Here is a 17,685-nt window from a genome sequence, read left to right as displayed (position 1 = left end):
AAATAAGCAGGGTAACAATATACAGCCTTGACGGACTCCTTTTCCTATTTGGAACCAGTCTGTTGTTCCATGTCCAGTTCTAACTGTTGCTTCCTGAACTGCATACCTAGAGCCAGACATCCTGGAATGTGAAGTCAAGTGGGCCTTAGAAAGAAAGCATCACTATGAACAAAGCTAGTGGAGGTGATGGAATTACAGTTGAGCTATTTCAAATCCTGAAAGATGATACTGTGGAAGTGCTGCACTCAATATGCCAGCAAATTTGGAAAACTCAGCAGTGGCCACAGGACTGGAAAAGGTCAGTTTTCATCCCAATCCCAAAGAAAGGCAATGCCAAAGAATGCTCAAACTACCGCACAATTGCACTCATCTCGCATGCTAGTAAAGTAATGCTCAAAATTCTCCAAGCCAGGCTTCAGCAATATGTGAACCGTGAACTTCCAGATGTTCAAGCTGGTTTTAGAAAAGGCAGAGGAACCAGAGATCAAATTGCCAACATCCACTGGATCATGGAAAAAGCAAGAGAGTTCCAGAAAAACATCTATTTCTGCTTTATTGACTATGCCAAAGCCTTTGACTGTGTGGATCACAATAAACTGTGAAAAAATCTTTTAGTTAAATTTGATTTATTTTATGAATAGGTCATGGAAGCATATAATTCAAAAGATCAGAAGATAAAAAGTCACCATCATATTTCTATGTCTCAACTATGTAGTCACCAAAAATAACCACTATTGTCACTTTCTTGCTTGTCAGAATTCTATTTTTAGATGTACTATTTGGAATGTAAAATCCCAAGCAATCATTCCTCTTAAGATTCTAAACACATCATGAGGAGAAATACCAGATCTTACTTTAGCCTAATCAGCACAAACTGTCCTTCCAGAATTCCCTTCTGCTGCCGCTGCTAAGTTGCTTCAGTCGTGTCCGACTCTGTGCGACCCCATAGATGGCAGCCCACCAGGCTCCCCCATCCCTGGGATTCTCCAGGCAAGAACACTGGAGTGGGTTGCCATTTCCTTCTCCAATGCATGAAAGTGAAAAGTGAAAGTGGAGTCGCTCAGTCGTGTCTGACTCTAGCGACCCCATGGACTGCAGCCCACTAGGCTCCTCCGTTCATGGGATTTTCTAGGCAAAAGTACTGGAGTGGGGTGCCATTGCCTTCTCTGCCAGAACTCCCTAATATCTAACCAATAAAGGATATGCCCTCAAATATGAAAGCTTTGAGCTTATTTCTAATGCTTTTCTGTTTAACCATACTTAATCTGTCACCAAGTTTTACTGATTATTCTTCTGTTGCATAATACAATAGTTATTTTACCTCTATTCCCAAAAGCATCACCCTAATCCAAATCTTTACCACTTTTATCTTAACACTGTGGTCTCCTGGGTAGCTTTTCAATCTCTTGCTGAAATCCATCTTGCTGGCTTTATTGTCTTAGAAACAGTTTTCAGCACTTTAGTCCCCCCTTTTAATAAATTTCAGTGGCTCTCTACTAACAGATTATGTTGAATTCAACAGCATTTAATAAAATCCTCAGTCAACACATCTTAGATAATCTATAAGGCACCAACTTGCACCATTTCCTAATATAGTTGCTTCCACTCCACTTAATTTCCTTTTCTTATTTTTTATTTCATACTTTTATCAGAAAATATAATACAATTATTCAGCATTGACAAGAAATGATCTATCAAGACAGAAAAAGACACAGAGGAATCTTGAATGCATTTTACTATGGGAAAGAGTCAATTTGAAAAGGCTATATATTATATGATTCCAACTATATGACTTTCTAGAAAAGACACAACTATGGAGACGGTTACAAAGATGAGCCATTGCCAGGAGTTGGGAGAATAAAGAGTCAAAGTAAAGAGGATTTGGAGGGCACTGGAAATACTATAGAAAGATGGATGTGTGCTATGTCCTTTTAGTCGTGTCTGACTCTTTGAGACCTATGGACTGTAGCCCACCAGGCTCCTCTGTCCATGATTCTCCAGGCAAGAATACTGGAATGGGTTGCCACACCTTCCTCCAGGGGATCTTCCTGACTCAGGGAATCGAACTCACATCTCCAGCAGCTCGTGCACTGCAGGCAGGTTCTTAACCGCTAAGCCACCAGGGAACCCCCATAGTGATGGATATATGTCATTATTATTTTGCAAAAGCCATAGAATATACACTAAGAGAGAACTATGGACTTTCATAATGATGTGTCAATGTAAGTTCATCATTTTTAACAAATATGCCACTCTGGTGACAGATATTGACTAACAGGGAGGCTATGCATGTGTGGGGACAAGGGATACATGGGAAATCTACATCTTCCTCTCAATTTTGCTATGAATCTAAACTGCTCTAAAAAAATCAGTATTTAAAAATATATTTAGATATGATATATATAGAAAATTACATACAGAAATTAAATAAATCAACTTGGAACTACCACGTGGATCAGGAAACAAAACTCTCTCTGCCACTACATAAGCCCTCCATGTTGTTGTTGCTGCTGTTCAGTAGCTCAGTCATGTTCGACTCTTTGCGACCCCATGGACTGCAGCACGCCAGGCTTCCCTGTCCTTCACTGTTTCCCAGAGTTTGCTCGAATTCATGTCCATTGACTCGGTGATGCCGTACACCATCTTGTCCTCTGTCGTCCACTTCTCCTCCTGCCTTCAATCTTTCCCAGCATCAGGGTCTTTTCAAATGAGTCAGTTCCTCGCATCAGGTAGCCAAAGTATTGGAGCTTCAGCTTCAGTATCAGTTCTTCCATTGAATATTCAAGGTTGATTTCCTTTATGATTGACTGGTTTGATCTCCTTGCAGTTCAAGGGACTCTCAAGAATCTTCTCCAAAACCAAGTTCAAAAGCATCAATTCTTTAGCGCTCAGATTTATTTTAAGGTCCAAACTCACATCCATACATGCTGCTGCTGCTGCTAAGTCGCTTCAGGCATGTCCGACTCTGTGCGACCCCATAGACAGCAGCTCAGGAGGCTCCCCTGTCCCTGGGATTCTCCAGGAAAGAACACTGGAGTGGGTTGCCATTTCCTTACCCAATGCAGGAAAGTGAAAAGTGAGAGTGAAATCGTGTCTGACTTTTAACAACCCCATGGACTACAGTCTATCAGGCTCCTCCGACCATGGGATTTTCCAGGCAAGGGTACTGGAGTGGGTTGCCATTGCCTTCTCCACATCCATACGTGACTACTAGAAAAACCACAGCTTTGATTATATGGACCTTTGTTAGCAAAGTAATGTCTCTGCTTTTTAATATGCTAAGTTTCTCATACCTTTTCTTCCAAGGAGCAAGCGCCTTTTAATTTCATGAATACAGTCACATTCTGCAATGATTTTGGTGCCCAAGAAAATAAAGTCTGTCATTGTTTCCTTTGTTTCCCCATCTATTCACCATGAAGTGATGGGACCAGATGCCATTTTCTTAGTTTTTTCAATGTTGAGTTTTACACCAGCTTTTTCACTCTCCTCTTTCACTTTCACCAGGAGGCTCTTTAGCTCCTCTTAGCTTTCTGCCATAAGGATGGTATCATCTGCGTTATTGATATTTGTCTCAGCATTCTTAATTCCAACTTGAGCTTCATCCAGCCCAGCATTTCACATGATGTACTCTGCATATAAGTTAAAGAAGCAGGGTGATAATACACAGCCTTTATGTATGCCTTTCCCAATTTGGAACCAGTCTATTGTTTCATGTCTGGTTCTAATTGTTGCTTCTTGACCTGCATACAGGTTTCACAGGAGGCAGGTCAGGTGGTCTGGTAGTTCCATCTCTTGAAGAATTTTCCACAGTTTGTTGTGATCTACACAGTCAAAGGCTGTGGGGTAGTCAATGAAGCAGATGTTTTTCTGGAACTCTGTGGCTTTTTCTATGATCCAATGGATGTTGGCAATTTAATCTCTGGTTCCTCTGCCTTTTCTAAATCTAGCCTGAACATCTAGGAGTTCTCAGTTCACATACTGCTGAAGCCTAGCTTGGAGAACTTTGAGTATTACTTTGCTAGCATGTGAAATGAGTGCAACTGTGCTGTAGTCTCAACATTCTTTGGCACTGCTCTTCTTTGGGACTGGAATGAAACTGACCTTTTCCAGTCCTGTGGCCACTGCTGAGTTTTCCAAACTTGCTGACATATTGAGTGCAGCACTTTCACAGCATCATCTTTTAGGATTTAAAATAGCTCAGCTGGAATTCCATCACCTCCACTAGCTTTGTTCATAGTGATGCTTCCTAAGACTCACTTGACTAAAAGATGTCTTGCTCTAGGTGAGTGATCACACCATCATGGTTACCTGGATCATTAAGATCTTTTTTGTATAGTTCTTCTGCATATTCTTGCCACCTCTCTTAAATATCTTCTGCTTCTGTTAGGTCCATACTGCTTCTGTCCTTTATTGTGCCCATCTTTCATGAAATGTTGCCTTGATATCTCTAATTTTCTCGAAAAGATTTCTTAGTCTTTCCCATTCTATTGTTTTCCTCTATTCCTTTGCATTGATCACTGAGGAAGGCTTCCTTATCTTTCCTTGCTATTCTTTGTAACTGTGCACTCAGATGGGTATATCTTTCCTTTCCTCCTTTGCCTTTCACTTCTCTTTTCTCAGCTATTTGTAAGGCCTCCTCAGACAACCATTTTGCCTTTTTGTATTTCTTTTTCTTGGGAATGGTTTTGATCACCACCTCCTGTACAATGTTATGAACCTCCAACCATAGTTTTTCAGACACTCTATCAGATCTAATCCATTGAATCTATTTGTCACTTCCACTGTATAATTGTAAGGGCTTTGATTTAGGTCATATCTGAATGGCCTAGTGGTTTTCCCTACTTTCTTCAATTTAAATATGAATTTTCCAATAAGGAGTTCATAATCTGAGCCATCAGCTCCCAGTTTTGTTTTTGCTGACTATATAGAGCTTCTTCATCTCTGCTGCAAAGAACATAATCAATCTGATTTCAGTATTGACCATTCTGGTGATGTCCCTATATAGAATCATCTCCTGTGTTGTTGGAAGAGGGTGTTTGCTATGATCAGTGCTTTCTCTTTCAAAACTGTTAGCCTTTGCCCTGCTTCATTTGGTACTCCAAGGCCCAACTTGCCTGTTACTCCAGGTATCTCTTGACTTCCTACTTTTGCATTCCAGTCATAACGTCCTCCACCCAACCTCCCTACTGGCTTTTGAGAGACATCATTCTGGCTTTTGTCATAATCATATCCTTATTTTTTTCATTTATAGCTTCATCACTGAAGTGTATATACCTAAATGCTATAGTTTAATTTTGTTCTTTTTAAATCTATATAGGTTCCCTTAGCATCTTTTTTCCTTTGCAATCTGTTAAATATGTTGGATCATCTGTCCTACACAGTTTCCCACGGACTGGGTTTAGTTGATTACTGTCTTCTAGTTTAACAAGCCCCTGTATCTTCTATATTCCCTAAACATTAGTAGTTGGATATAAGCAGCTTCATCAGATTCAGGTTAATATTCTGGGCAAATTTATTCATTACTGTTGTTAGCAACACTGATACTCAACATCAAAATCCATTAACACATAATTTACAACAGACAACAGATGTAGAGAACAAACATATTGATACCAAAGGGTAAAAGAGGGGATAGGATGAGTTGGGAAATTAGGAGTGACACATACATACACTACTAACAGATCACTATTGAGAACCTGCTGTATAGCACAGGGAACTCTACTCAGAGCTCTGTGGTGACCTAAATGAGAAGGTAATCCAAAAAAGAAGGGATACAGTAGGAAACACAGGAGATTTGGGTTCAATCCCTGGGTCAGAAAAATCCTCTGAAGAAGGAAATGGCAACCCATTCCAGTTTTCTTGCCTGGAAAATCCCATGGACAGAGGTACAGTCCAGGGGGCCACAAAGAGTCAGACACAATTTAGCAAGCAAACCCCCACCATCAAGTATATGTATGGCTGTCATTTTGCTGTACAGCAGAAACTGACAGCAGTATAAAGCAACTATACTCCAATTTATAAAAAATAATTATTATTATTATAACTGCAAAATGGTGTTACTCCAGTTTTATCATTTTGTCTTTATCTGCTAGCATATAAAATGTCTCTATTAGAAGAAGCTTTACCTCATCTATGTTAGTTTATCCAGTGGTACTGTTCATATAGAAAAGTAAGAATTATCACTGGGTTCCTTCCGTTGGTTTATCAATTGTTTATTTTCCTAAGAGCCACAAAAGATGAACAATTAAGTTCACTGTTTTGGGTATCATTATGAACTCATAGATTTAAAGATAATAAAAAGATGTGAAGCCACTGTAGCTCTTATCCTTACAGGTGCTCACCATGTCCCATTTTTGGCCATGGGAGCCTCTGAGCCTGATCACATCTACTGATTTGCCGGAGACTGACAGGTTTTCTGGGATACAGGTGTTGCAGTGTTAAAACTGACACAGCTGGTCACCCTAGAGCCTCTTCAAGTTGGCTCCTGAATCCTTTTGTCATGACTCTACTTAGTGGTTATTGATAGTTTCCTTGGGATATACAGGTATAAAAATATTATAATGTATATTTCATGTCCCAGATCTGGAATCAAAGATTTATCAAAGAAGCCCTGATTTCCTTTAGAAGTCAGCAGCATTTGAAGACCATGTTGGGGAAACCAGGTCTGCTCATTTCTGAGACTTCGGAGTACACACAGTTAGGAAATGTTGAAATTAAAATACCACATAAATATTCATTTGCTTGATTCCACAATACACATAAACAGTCTCAGATTAACATTATACATATATACAAAAATATATACATATGATGTGTACACTATTTTAAGATAAAATTAGAACATCTCATAAGTTCACTGATACTTCCACTTAAATAGGAACACAGAGTATTTATACTTAATCTTCTAAATTACATATGTAAATTATTTCTTCCACAGAGACTCCTGGCTCCAGAGACATCAGAGATAACAGAATTAGAATATGTATAATTATTCATTTGCTTTGCTGCATGATACAAACATTACCTGAACTCAAAACCGAAACTACAAATAAAAATATGATTGATGACAATTTAAAAAAACGGTTCCCCACATACTCTCCCCACGATGTCTTAGAGTTGAATTTTATTTCTTTGTCAAAACATACAGCCAGGGACTTCCTTGGAGGTCTAGTGGTTTGGAGTCTGCCTTCCAGCGTGGGGACAGCTGTTTGATCCCTGTTAGGAGAACTAAGATCCCACATGCTGTGGGGCAACTAGGCACCACAACTCCTGAGCCTGCTCACCTCAACTAGAAAGAAGCCTGTGCACCCCAAGGAGACATCTCACGTGCCACAAGACCCAATGCAGCCAAAAATAAATAAATATTTTTTAAAAGTAACATACAGCCATTACATACTACTTTATATCCCTCATTTAAGCCTCGTTCTTACTGTCATTGCTAGTTTTTACTTTGAAGTTTCTCTAGTCATTTGATTGTCTCAAGTATATCATCTATCAGAATCCTAATAAAAGGTTATAGGAGCAAAAGTCCCTGGATTCTATGAGGACAGCAATCTCTATACATCAAAATCAGTTCAGCTGTTAAATCCATTATCTTTTGCTGCATAAGAAACCAGCCCAAAACACAGTGGTTTTAAACGATTTGCTCTTCCTCAAAACTCTGTGAGTCAGGAGTTTAGGCAGGGTTCATGTGCTTCATGTGGTATCCCCAGGTTACTCATTCTGCTACCCCCTGCTAACCACAAGGCTTCACTCCCCTGTCCCGTGCCTCAGCGCTTCTCTACCTTCATCTCCCCACCACCAGCACGTGCTTTCTCACACCTTGATGGTCTCACAATGACTGTACTCTCAACGGAGAGTGGCTTTCCCAGAGCACAAACAAAAGCTGCTGCGCCCCTTGAATGCTAGCTCCCAAACTAGCCCAGCGTGACTCCCACCAGCAGCGGTTCTCCCGTTTTGCTATCCTGCCTACTCTCAGTGTTTTCAAAGTGTTTAGGGACACTGGCGTCTTATGCTGCTGCTGCTATCTTCCCTCTTCCTTCCTTCCTGGTATATTACTTGTTTGGTGGATAATTATTTATAAAGCCAGTTAACTAAATCATCATCACACAGAACAATGCAGATAAAATTATTTGACTTCGTTATCAATTGAAAACTAAAAAGAATCCTATAAATGTATATGGTGAAAAACACATACATGTAAAAAACATGAACATAAAAAGAGAAAAGGCTTTATGAATCCTTTCCTCCTCCTTCATATCAACATTTTCTCAAACTTTCTTACTTATATAATTTCGAAGTTAAAAAACTAAATTAAAAACCTTAAATTGGAAAGCTAATATATGTGACTTAAAAAGTAAAATGATAAAAAGTGAAAAAAATTAAAAGATAAAAAATTTATATGCACGTATGTGAATTATACCTCAATAAAGCTGTTGTATTTTTCAAAACATATGATTAAAAGTGTTAAAAAAAAATAAGATTTGAAAGTTTAAAAACTCATTTTCTTATATAACGTTAAAGTTAAAAAAGTTTATATATTCTATGTAAAGGATAATAAGCTCTTAAATTTTTCTTTCTGAAAAACTCTGAGGCAGTTCATAAGCAAACGTTACTAAAAAGAGCTAAGATGGAGATGATTCTTGGGGTGATAATTAAATTCAACTCATGTTTTCATGTATATAGATGAAGTCAGAAGCTTCTGCTCAGAGAAAGAAAAAGCCTTCTGGAAAGAGTAAAGTGGGGATAAAAAGCAAAAAAAAAAAAAAATTAAAGGTAAAAGTACTTTCTTCTAATTGAGGGTACAGCATAGTGATTTTATGTTCAAGGCAAAAACAAGTTCAGAGCTATTTCTTTCTTCTTCTTATATCACATGCACTTAAATGAATTTAAAGCTCAAAGAATAAAAAGATTAAACAGGAACATTAAAGTTTCTCCAAAATTTAAAATGGAAATGTCTAGACAAAGTAAACAGAATAAAAATGGTTAAAACATAAAATTCCAAAGAGCCCTTGGACTTCAAAGAAGTTTCAATTTCCATGATGAACATCCCTCTTATAGGTAAGACTCATCCTAAGGTAGGAGTCAATTTAGGAAAAATTAAATACTAGAAATAAAGATATCAAAATGTACCTGGCACATTTTTCTTTTCTTTCTCTCCCTTCTCCTCTTTCTTCCTTTATGATAAATTTACCAGATACTCAACTCAGTTGCTGCTATGCAGTAGTATAATATTTTTTACAATAAGACTATAGAAAATAACACTAATACATATAAAAAGTGTTTATTTTAAACACAAATAATCCTGACCTCACACTATCATAACCGTAAGAATAAAAGCACTCATAAAAGAAACTATCACAGTGTCACGGAATCACAGCATTTTAGAGCTGGAAGAGAATTCCCAGATCCAGTCCAAACTTTCACTGTATAAAGATACTAAACCACCAAGAACACCACAACAAATATAGTAATTATGTAAAGTGAAATGTGTATTACTAACCTTACTGTGGTAATCATTTTACAATATATACATCTACCAAATAATCACACTGTGCATCTTAAATGTACACGTTATGTCAATTATATCTCAAAGCTGCAAACAAAAAAATAATAGTTTGTTCGTGACCATGAAGCTAGAAGGATGAAGAATGTAGTCGGGTCTCATAACACCTAGTCCAGTGCTCTTCATCCATGCTTTATGAATCTAGATTTGATTTTAATTTTTCTACTACAAGCAAGTTTCTAAAAACCAGGAGTCATACTTTCTACTTTTTTACATATTCCATAGAATCAAAATCACAGAATACTAAATTCAGCGAGAGAAATTCTGTTTCAGTCTGAACATTGCTGCATATTGGCTATATGAACTTCAGCAAGTAACTTTCAGAAGCTAAGTTTTTATTCACTCATAAAGTGATGAGCTATGTAACTTCTAAACACAATTATTGACTTAGAATACTTGAAATTTTTCATAAAGTCCCACATAAATTTGAAAAAAAAATTTTTTATCATGAATTCCAAGTGAGGTAGCAAAAATGAGATTCTTAAAACTTACTGTCAAAAGACTGTACTAAACAAAGAGGGGAAATGAAGTGCATGATGCTGCATTTCGTAACCATTTAATATGGTACATAACACTCTTCTACAGCTTCCCAAGTGGCATCAGTGGTAAAGAATCCGTCTGCCACTGTAGGAGACATAAGAGATGCAGGTTTGATCCCTGCATCAGGAAGATCCCCTGGAGGAAGAAATGGCAACTAACACCAGTATTCTTGCCTGGAGAATCCCCTGGACAGAGGAGCCTGGCAGACTACAGTGCACTGGGTCGCAAAGGGTAAGACACGATGGAAGCAACTTAGCGCACACATGCATAGAACACTATGCTAAAGCGAAAAATTCCTAAAACAAACCAGAGGAAATCTACAGATTACCTTCAAAAGACCAGGTCAGAATGACAGTTTCTCAACAACTAAACTGGAAGCCAGAACAGAATTGAATTATGTATGACACATATAAAAAGTTAACAAGGAAGGGAGGGAGGAAGGGAGGAAACAGAAAAATAACTTAAAAGGGACCAAAAGATTTGAAAAGACATTTCTCCAGAGAAGATACACAGTGACCAACAGGCACAATAAAAAATGCTCAGTATCACTAGTCACTTGGAAAATTTGTATCAAAACAACGATATACTACTTCATAAGTGGTAGGATGGCTATATTAAAAAGAAAAGAAGTATTGGCAGGAAAGGAAAAAATTGAAACCCTCATACATAGCTGATAGGAATGCAAAATGGTACGGCTTCCTTGGAAAACACTTTGGCGCTCCCAAAATGTTCTAATTGACATATAAGGCCCAGTGGTAGAGAATCCACCCGCCAGTGCAGGAGATGCAAGAGACACAGGTTCAATCCCTGGGTTGGGAGATCCCTTGGAGAAGGAAATGGCAACCTGCACTAGTACTCTTGCCTGGAAAATTCCATGGACAGACAAGCCTAGCAGGCTACAGACCATAGGGCTGCAAACAGTCAGACATAACTGAGCAACTGAGCACACATAATGCTGTTTAGGTATATGTATATGATTTGATACATCAAAATATTAAACATAGAGTTAGCATATGACCTAGCATATCTCAGATACACATCCAATTAAAAAAACTGTACATACAAAAATTTATACACAAATGTTCCTAAGAATTCTTACTCATAATAGTCAATAAGAGGAAACAACCCAAATATCAACTGCTGCTGCTGCTGCTGCTAAGTCACTTCAGTCGTGTCCGACTCTTCTCGACCCCGTGGACTGCAGCCTACCAGGCTCCCCTGTCCATGGGATTTTCCAGGCAAGAGTACTGGAGTGCCATCGCCTTCTCTGAAATATCAACTGATAGGTAAGTAAAATAAATGGATAAACAAAAATGTGCCATACCCTTACAATGGATTATTATTTGGTCACAAAAAGGAAAGTACTGACACATCAATTCTTCAGCACTCAGCCTTCTTTATGGTCCAACTTTCACATCCATACGACTATTGCCCCCCTTGAAAGAGAAGCATGACAAACCTATACAGTGTTTTAGAAAGCAGAGACGTCACTTTGCCAACAAAGATCTGTATAGCCAAAGCTATGGTTTTCCCAATAGTCGTATGGATGTGAAAGTTGGACCATAAAGAAGGCTGGGTGCTGAAGAATTGATGCTTTCAAATTGTGGTACTGAAGAAGACCTGAGAGTCCCTTGGACTCCAAGGAGATCACACCAGTCAATCCTAAAGAAAATCTACCCTGAATTTTCATTGGAAGGACTGATGCTGAAGCTGAAGCTCCAAGACTTTGGCCACATGATGCAAAGAGCCAACTCATTGGAAAAGACCTGGACGCTGGGAAAAACTGAGGGCAAGAGAAGAAGGGGACGACTGAGGATGAGATGGTTGGGTGGCATCACTGATTTGATGGATGTGAGTTTTTGAGCAAACTCCAGGAGATAGTGAAGAACAGGGAAGCCTGGCATGCTGCAGTCCATGGATTTAAAAGAATCAACAGGACTTAGTGACTGAACAGCAACCATCTATTATAGGAATTATATGACTAGGTTATTTACATTTGACCACAGAAAACTGTAAGGATAAAAGTTAGGTTTCTTTTTGTTCTCTATCAAGAGAAATAATTTTAAATTATAAAAAGTTAGTAAAATTATTATACACTATAGTAATAAGAACTGTACAAAAAAGATCTTCACGACTCAGATAATCACGATGGTGTGATCACTGACCTAGAGCCAGACATCCTGGAATGTGAAGTCCAGTGGGCCTTAGAAAGCATCACTACGAACAAAGCTAGTGGAGGTGATGGAATTCCAGTTGAGCTATTTCAAATCCTGAAAGATGATGCTGTGAAAGTGCTGCACTCAATATGCCAGCAAATTTGGAAAACTCAGCAGTGGCCACAGGACTGGAAAAGGTCAGTTTTCATTCCAATCCCAAAGAAAGGCAATGCCAAAGAATGCTCAAATGACCGCACAACTGCACTCATCTCACATGCTAGTAAAGTAATGCTCAAAATTCTCCAAGCCAGGCTTCAGCAATACGTGAACCATGAACTTCCTGATGTTCAAGCTGGTTTTAGAAAAGGCAGAAGAACCAGAGATCAAATTGCCAATATCTATTGGATCATGGAAAAAGCAAGAGAGTTCCAGAAAAGCATCTATTTCTGCTTTATTGACTATGCCAAAGCCTTTGACTGTGTGGACCACAATAAACTGTGGACAATTCTGAAAGAGATGGGAATACCAGACCACCTGCCTCTTGAGAAATCTGTATGCAGGTCAGGAAGCAACAGTTAGAACTGGACATGGAACAACAGACTGGTTCCAAATAGGAAAAGGAGTACATCAAGGCTGTATATTGTCACCCTGTTTATTTAACTTCTATGCAGAGTATATCATGAGAAACGCTGGACTGGAAGAAACACAAGCTGGAATCAAGATTGCCGGGAGAAATATCAATAACCTCAGATATGCAAGATGACACCACCCTTATGGCAGAAAGTGAAGAGGAACTAAAAAGCCTCTTGATGAAAGTGAAAGAGGAGAGTGAAAAAGTTGGCTTAAAGCTCAACATTCAGAAAACGAAGATCATGGCATCTGGTCCCATCACTTCATGGGAAATAGATGGGGAAACAGTGTCAGACTTTATTTATTGGGGCTCCAAAATCACTGCAGATGGTGACTGCAGCCATGAAATTAAAAGATGCTTACTCCTTGGAAGGAAAGTTATGACCAACCTAGATAGCATATTCAAAAGCAGAGACATTACTTTGCCAACAAAGGTCCATCTAGTCAAGGCTATGGTTTTTCCTGTGGTCATGAACGGATGTGAGAGTTGGATTGTGAAGAAGGCTGAGCGCCGAAGAATTGATGCTTTTGAACTGTGGAGTTGGAGAAGACTCTTGAGAGTCCCTTGGGCTGCAAGGAGATCCAACAAGTCCATTCTGAAGGAGATCAGCCCTGGGATTTCTCTGGAAGGAATGATGCTAAAGCTCAAACTCCAGTACTTTGGCCACCTCATGGGAAGAGTTGACTCATTGGCAAAGACTCTGATGCTGGGAGGGATTGGGGGCAGGAGGAGAAGGGGATGACAGAGGATGAGATGGCTGGATGGCATCACCGACTCAATGGACGTTAGTCTGAGTGAACTCCGGGAGTTGGTGATGGACAGGGAGGCCTGGCGTGCTGCGATTCATGGGGTCGCAAAGAGTCAGACACGACTGAGTGACTGAACTGAACTGATAGTAGTAAGAGTGAAAATAATTCACTTGAATAGTAGTTTTGATTTTTACTTTTTAAACTGAACATCTTCTTTTAAAGCACTTGAATATTTTCTTTTTCTCTCATATTCTCTTACTTCCTCAGAATTCATTCTCTTGAAATCTATACCCTTATAAAGACAAAATGAACTAAAATTACAAAGAAATGACAAATGAGGACCTACCTGAAGTCTTGCTAGTTGAGCAGTACGGGCTACTATTTTATTGTACGGCTCAATAATTTTTGCTTTCATCCTAAAGGAAAAACAAAAAGAGGAGAGATAAAATCATCTTCAAAATATCAATGGATAAAAATCTTTCCATTTCACTTATTTACAAAATGAACAACAGTACCTATCAACGGCTCCCTGTAAAGCCCCAATTCTTGTCTGCATCATCTGAAGGACACCTAGGAAAACATAACAGCTTACATTACTTTAGAAATTTACAAGGGTTTCAAGTTGGGTAAAAAGTTAAAAGGAAAAAACTGAAAAATGTTTCCATTTTTTTCTGCTATGATCATAATCAAACTGTATCTTTTACCTAGACTATTCAAAAACCTCTAACTAGTTTTCCTCTACTCCAAATCTTACTTCACCAACGAAGTCTTACAAGGAATAGGGTGTACACGTGCTAAGTCACTTCAGTCGTGTCCAGCTCTTTACAATCCTATGGACTGTAGCCCACAGGGCTCTTCTGAACATGGGATTTCTCCAGGCAAGAATACTGGAGTGGGTTGTCATGCCCTCCTCCAAGGGATTTTCCCAACCCAGTGATGGAACCCAAGTCTCTGTGTCTCCTGCATTGGCAGACAGGTTCCTTCCCACTAGCCACCACAAGGAAGGGGGAGTGACTGCTTAATGGTTACAAGGTTTCCATTTGGAGTGATGAAAAAAATCTGGAACTGGATAGTGATGCTTATTAATGGCACTGAATTAGCATTAATATGATTAAAGGGGTAAATTCCATGTTAATGTGTGAAAAGTGAAAATGAAAGTCGCTCAGTCACATCAAACTCTTTGTGACCCAATGGACTGTAGCCTGCCAGGCTCCTCTGTTTGTGGGGATCCTCCAGGCAAGAATACTGGAGTAGATATCCGTTTCCTTCTGACCAGTGGATCTTCCCAACCCAGGGATCAAAGCCAGGTCTTCCGCATTTCAGGCAATTCTTTACCAGCTGAGCCACCAGGGAAGCCCAAGAATACTGGATTGGGTAGCCTATCCCTTCTCCAGGAGCTCTTCCTGACCTAGGAATTGAATGGTGGTCTCCTGCATTGCAGGCAGATTCTTTACAAGCTGAGCTACCAGGGAAACCCGTTATTAATACGCATTGTACTATAATCACACACACACACAAAAGCCTGCATGATCTTTAGAAGTATAAATTATATTTAACACTTATTTGCTAAAATCTATCCACAGTCTCCCTTTCATTCCTAGGTTAAAACTGAAGTCCACAGCTTGATCTCCAAGGCCCTGAACAATTTGGGTGACGTACTCCGCTCCTGGTATATTCTCTCTAACCACCAGTGATAGATAAATAATAGATACAGAGAGCAAGTATATTATTGCCTTTACTCTCTATTTATATAACACGATGAAGAACCATTTATAAAATTGTAAAACTATTTTCAGGAAGACAGATCTTAAATTTGACTATATGCCTAAAAATGGGTTTTCTAGTATTACAGATCTAATTATTTTGAACTCCATTCTTTAAAACTCAGTTTCTATAGTCAACTGACATCACTGTAGTTTTAAAACACAGCATTCTATAAATAAATTCAAGTATAGAATGTTGTCACATATTAGATGAGGTAATTTTAAGGTTAATTAACATTCCTGCTGCTGCTGCTAAGTTGCTTCAGTCGTGTCCGATTCTGTGCGACCCCATAGACTGCAGCCCACCAGGCTCCCCCATCCCCGGGATTCTCCAGGCAAGAACACCAGAGTGGGTTGCCATTTCCTTCTCCAATGCACAAAAGTGAAAAGTGAAAGTGAAGTCGCTCAGTCGTGTCCGACTCAGCGACCCCATGGACTAAAGCCTGCCACAAATATGTTTTAATTTGGCTCAGTTCAATAGAATCCTTTCTGGACCCAGAGATTATGCTTTTCTGCTGGCTTTATGGTTCACTGACCTGAAATCTCCAAGAATGCACTGGTCTTCCTTGTTATCATCCCTTCCTTACATGTTTTTCTCTCCACAACCCACTCATGAGAGCTTTCACACATATTCCACTAAAACAGACCTTGTCAAGGTCACCAGAAATCTCCAAGATGCCAATTTCTATTATCAGTTCTGTCTTGATCCTGTTCAAACTCTCAAAAATTCACTTCACGTTGAACCACTCCCTTCCTAAAACATGTTTTACTCTAGCCTTCCAAATCATTACACCCCCTGGGTTCCTTCCGATCACAGTAGTTGCTCCTACTCCTTCTCCATTAGATCTCTACATGCTGGAGTACTCCCAGAGATGATCCTCAGTTATCTTCACCTCTCCATCCAGAGTCTCTCTTAGTATTTAAAACATGGGGTCTGAATGAAATCTCGATCTATTCAATAAAATACTGATTTGAGATATACACATATGCACCTGTATCTATATTTTCTTTATATCTGCCTAACTATACACACACATACACACACACAAGTCTTTAGTTCAGAACTTTCTTATGACAAGTTTAAGACACCCAAGATAAGATCTGCCCCAAAGTCATGATCCTCTCCAGTCTAACTCATCTCAGTTACTTACACCATCAACTATCCAATTTTTCAGACTAAAATTTCAGGAATCACTCTTGGTGAGTTTTTTTTCCCTCAGACCTTTAATTTCCCATCAACAAATCCTATCTACTCTATTCCCATCTTATACCATCCACTTCTCTCTCTTTACATCCACCACTCTAATTCAAGGCACCATCAACTTCTATTACTCTAACTTTTAAATGGGAACCCCAGATCCTACTCTTGCCTTCCTATAGAACCACCAGAGAAAACATTTTAGAGCATTAATCACATAATATCTCTAATTAAAATCCTCCAATGGCTTACCACTGCATTTAGAATGAAAATCAAAATTCCTTTCCAAGAACCTCATCTACAATTCTTTTCTTCATTCACTAAACTCTTAATCATACTAGACTTTCTTCCCTTCAAACATGCCACACTAATTCCATTTATTGGTCCCTCAGCTTACCATACTCTTCTCCCCAGAGAGTCATGTGGTAGCTCTTTATCATCACTCAGATCTCAGCTCAAATGTCATCTTCTCAGAGATATCCCTGCTCATCCTAGCTAGTAAGGGACTCCCCTTCTATCTCGTCATCTATTTTCTTTTAGAACTTACAAATACCTGAAGTTTCCTACTAACGTATTTTTTGGGTCTAATTTCCTACCTAGAACATAAATATCACCTGAACAGTGACTGTGGCTTTTGTTCACAGGTGCCTGGTATCTAACAATTTCTCAATTAATGAGTGAGCAAATAAATTAATAAATTAAGCAATCTCTTTTTAATTAAATAGGCTTAAGTGAGATTCCTGGGTGGCTCAGTTGTAAAGAATCCTCCTGCCAATGCAGGAGATGTGGGTTCAGTCCCTGGGTTCAAAAGATTCCAAGGAGGAGAAAATGGCAACCTGCTCCAGCATTCTTGCTGGGAAAATCCCATGGACAGAGAAGCCTGGCGGGCTACAGCCCGAGGGGTCACAAGAGTTGGACACAACTAAGCGACTGACAGGCACACACACATGCACAATTAAACACACCTCCATAAAAACAGGGATTTTTTATAATGTTACAAGTGCCTGGAATCTAGCAAATTCTCGATTAAAATTTAAATGAATAAATGAACAGGACAGAGAGAGTAATTCATTTTAAGAGATA

General features: G+C 39.0%; 1 protein-coding gene across 3 annotated transcripts in view; it reads right to left on the bottom strand.

Moving 5' to 3' along the window:
* COG5 (component of oligomeric golgi complex 5) overlaps positions 1-17,685 on the bottom strand; it is a 277,335-nt gene that overhangs the window by 246,338 nt on the left and 13,312 nt on the right. For all 3 annotated transcript variants that reach the window (XM_070369612.1, XM_070369611.1, XM_005901432.3), the window contains exons 4-5: positions 14,157-14,211; positions 13,988-14,057 (exon numbers count right to left, since the gene is read on the bottom strand). In XM_070369612.1, the coding sequence (XP_070225713.1) occupies positions 13,988-14,057; positions 14,157-14,211 (125 nt within the window). The remainder of the gene's footprint in view (positions 1-13,987; positions 14,058-14,156; positions 14,212-17,685) is intronic.

This window comes from Bos mutus, chromosome 4 (genome assembly GCF_027580195.1).
Source record: "Bos mutus isolate GX-2022 chromosome 4, NWIPB_WYAK_1.1, whole genome shotgun sequence".
Classification (NCBI taxonomy): Eukaryota; Metazoa; Chordata; class Mammalia; order Artiodactyla; family Bovidae; genus Bos; species Bos mutus.
The sequence above is the reverse complement of the archived record's forward strand: the minus strand, read 5'-3'. Positions and strand labels throughout refer to the sequence as shown.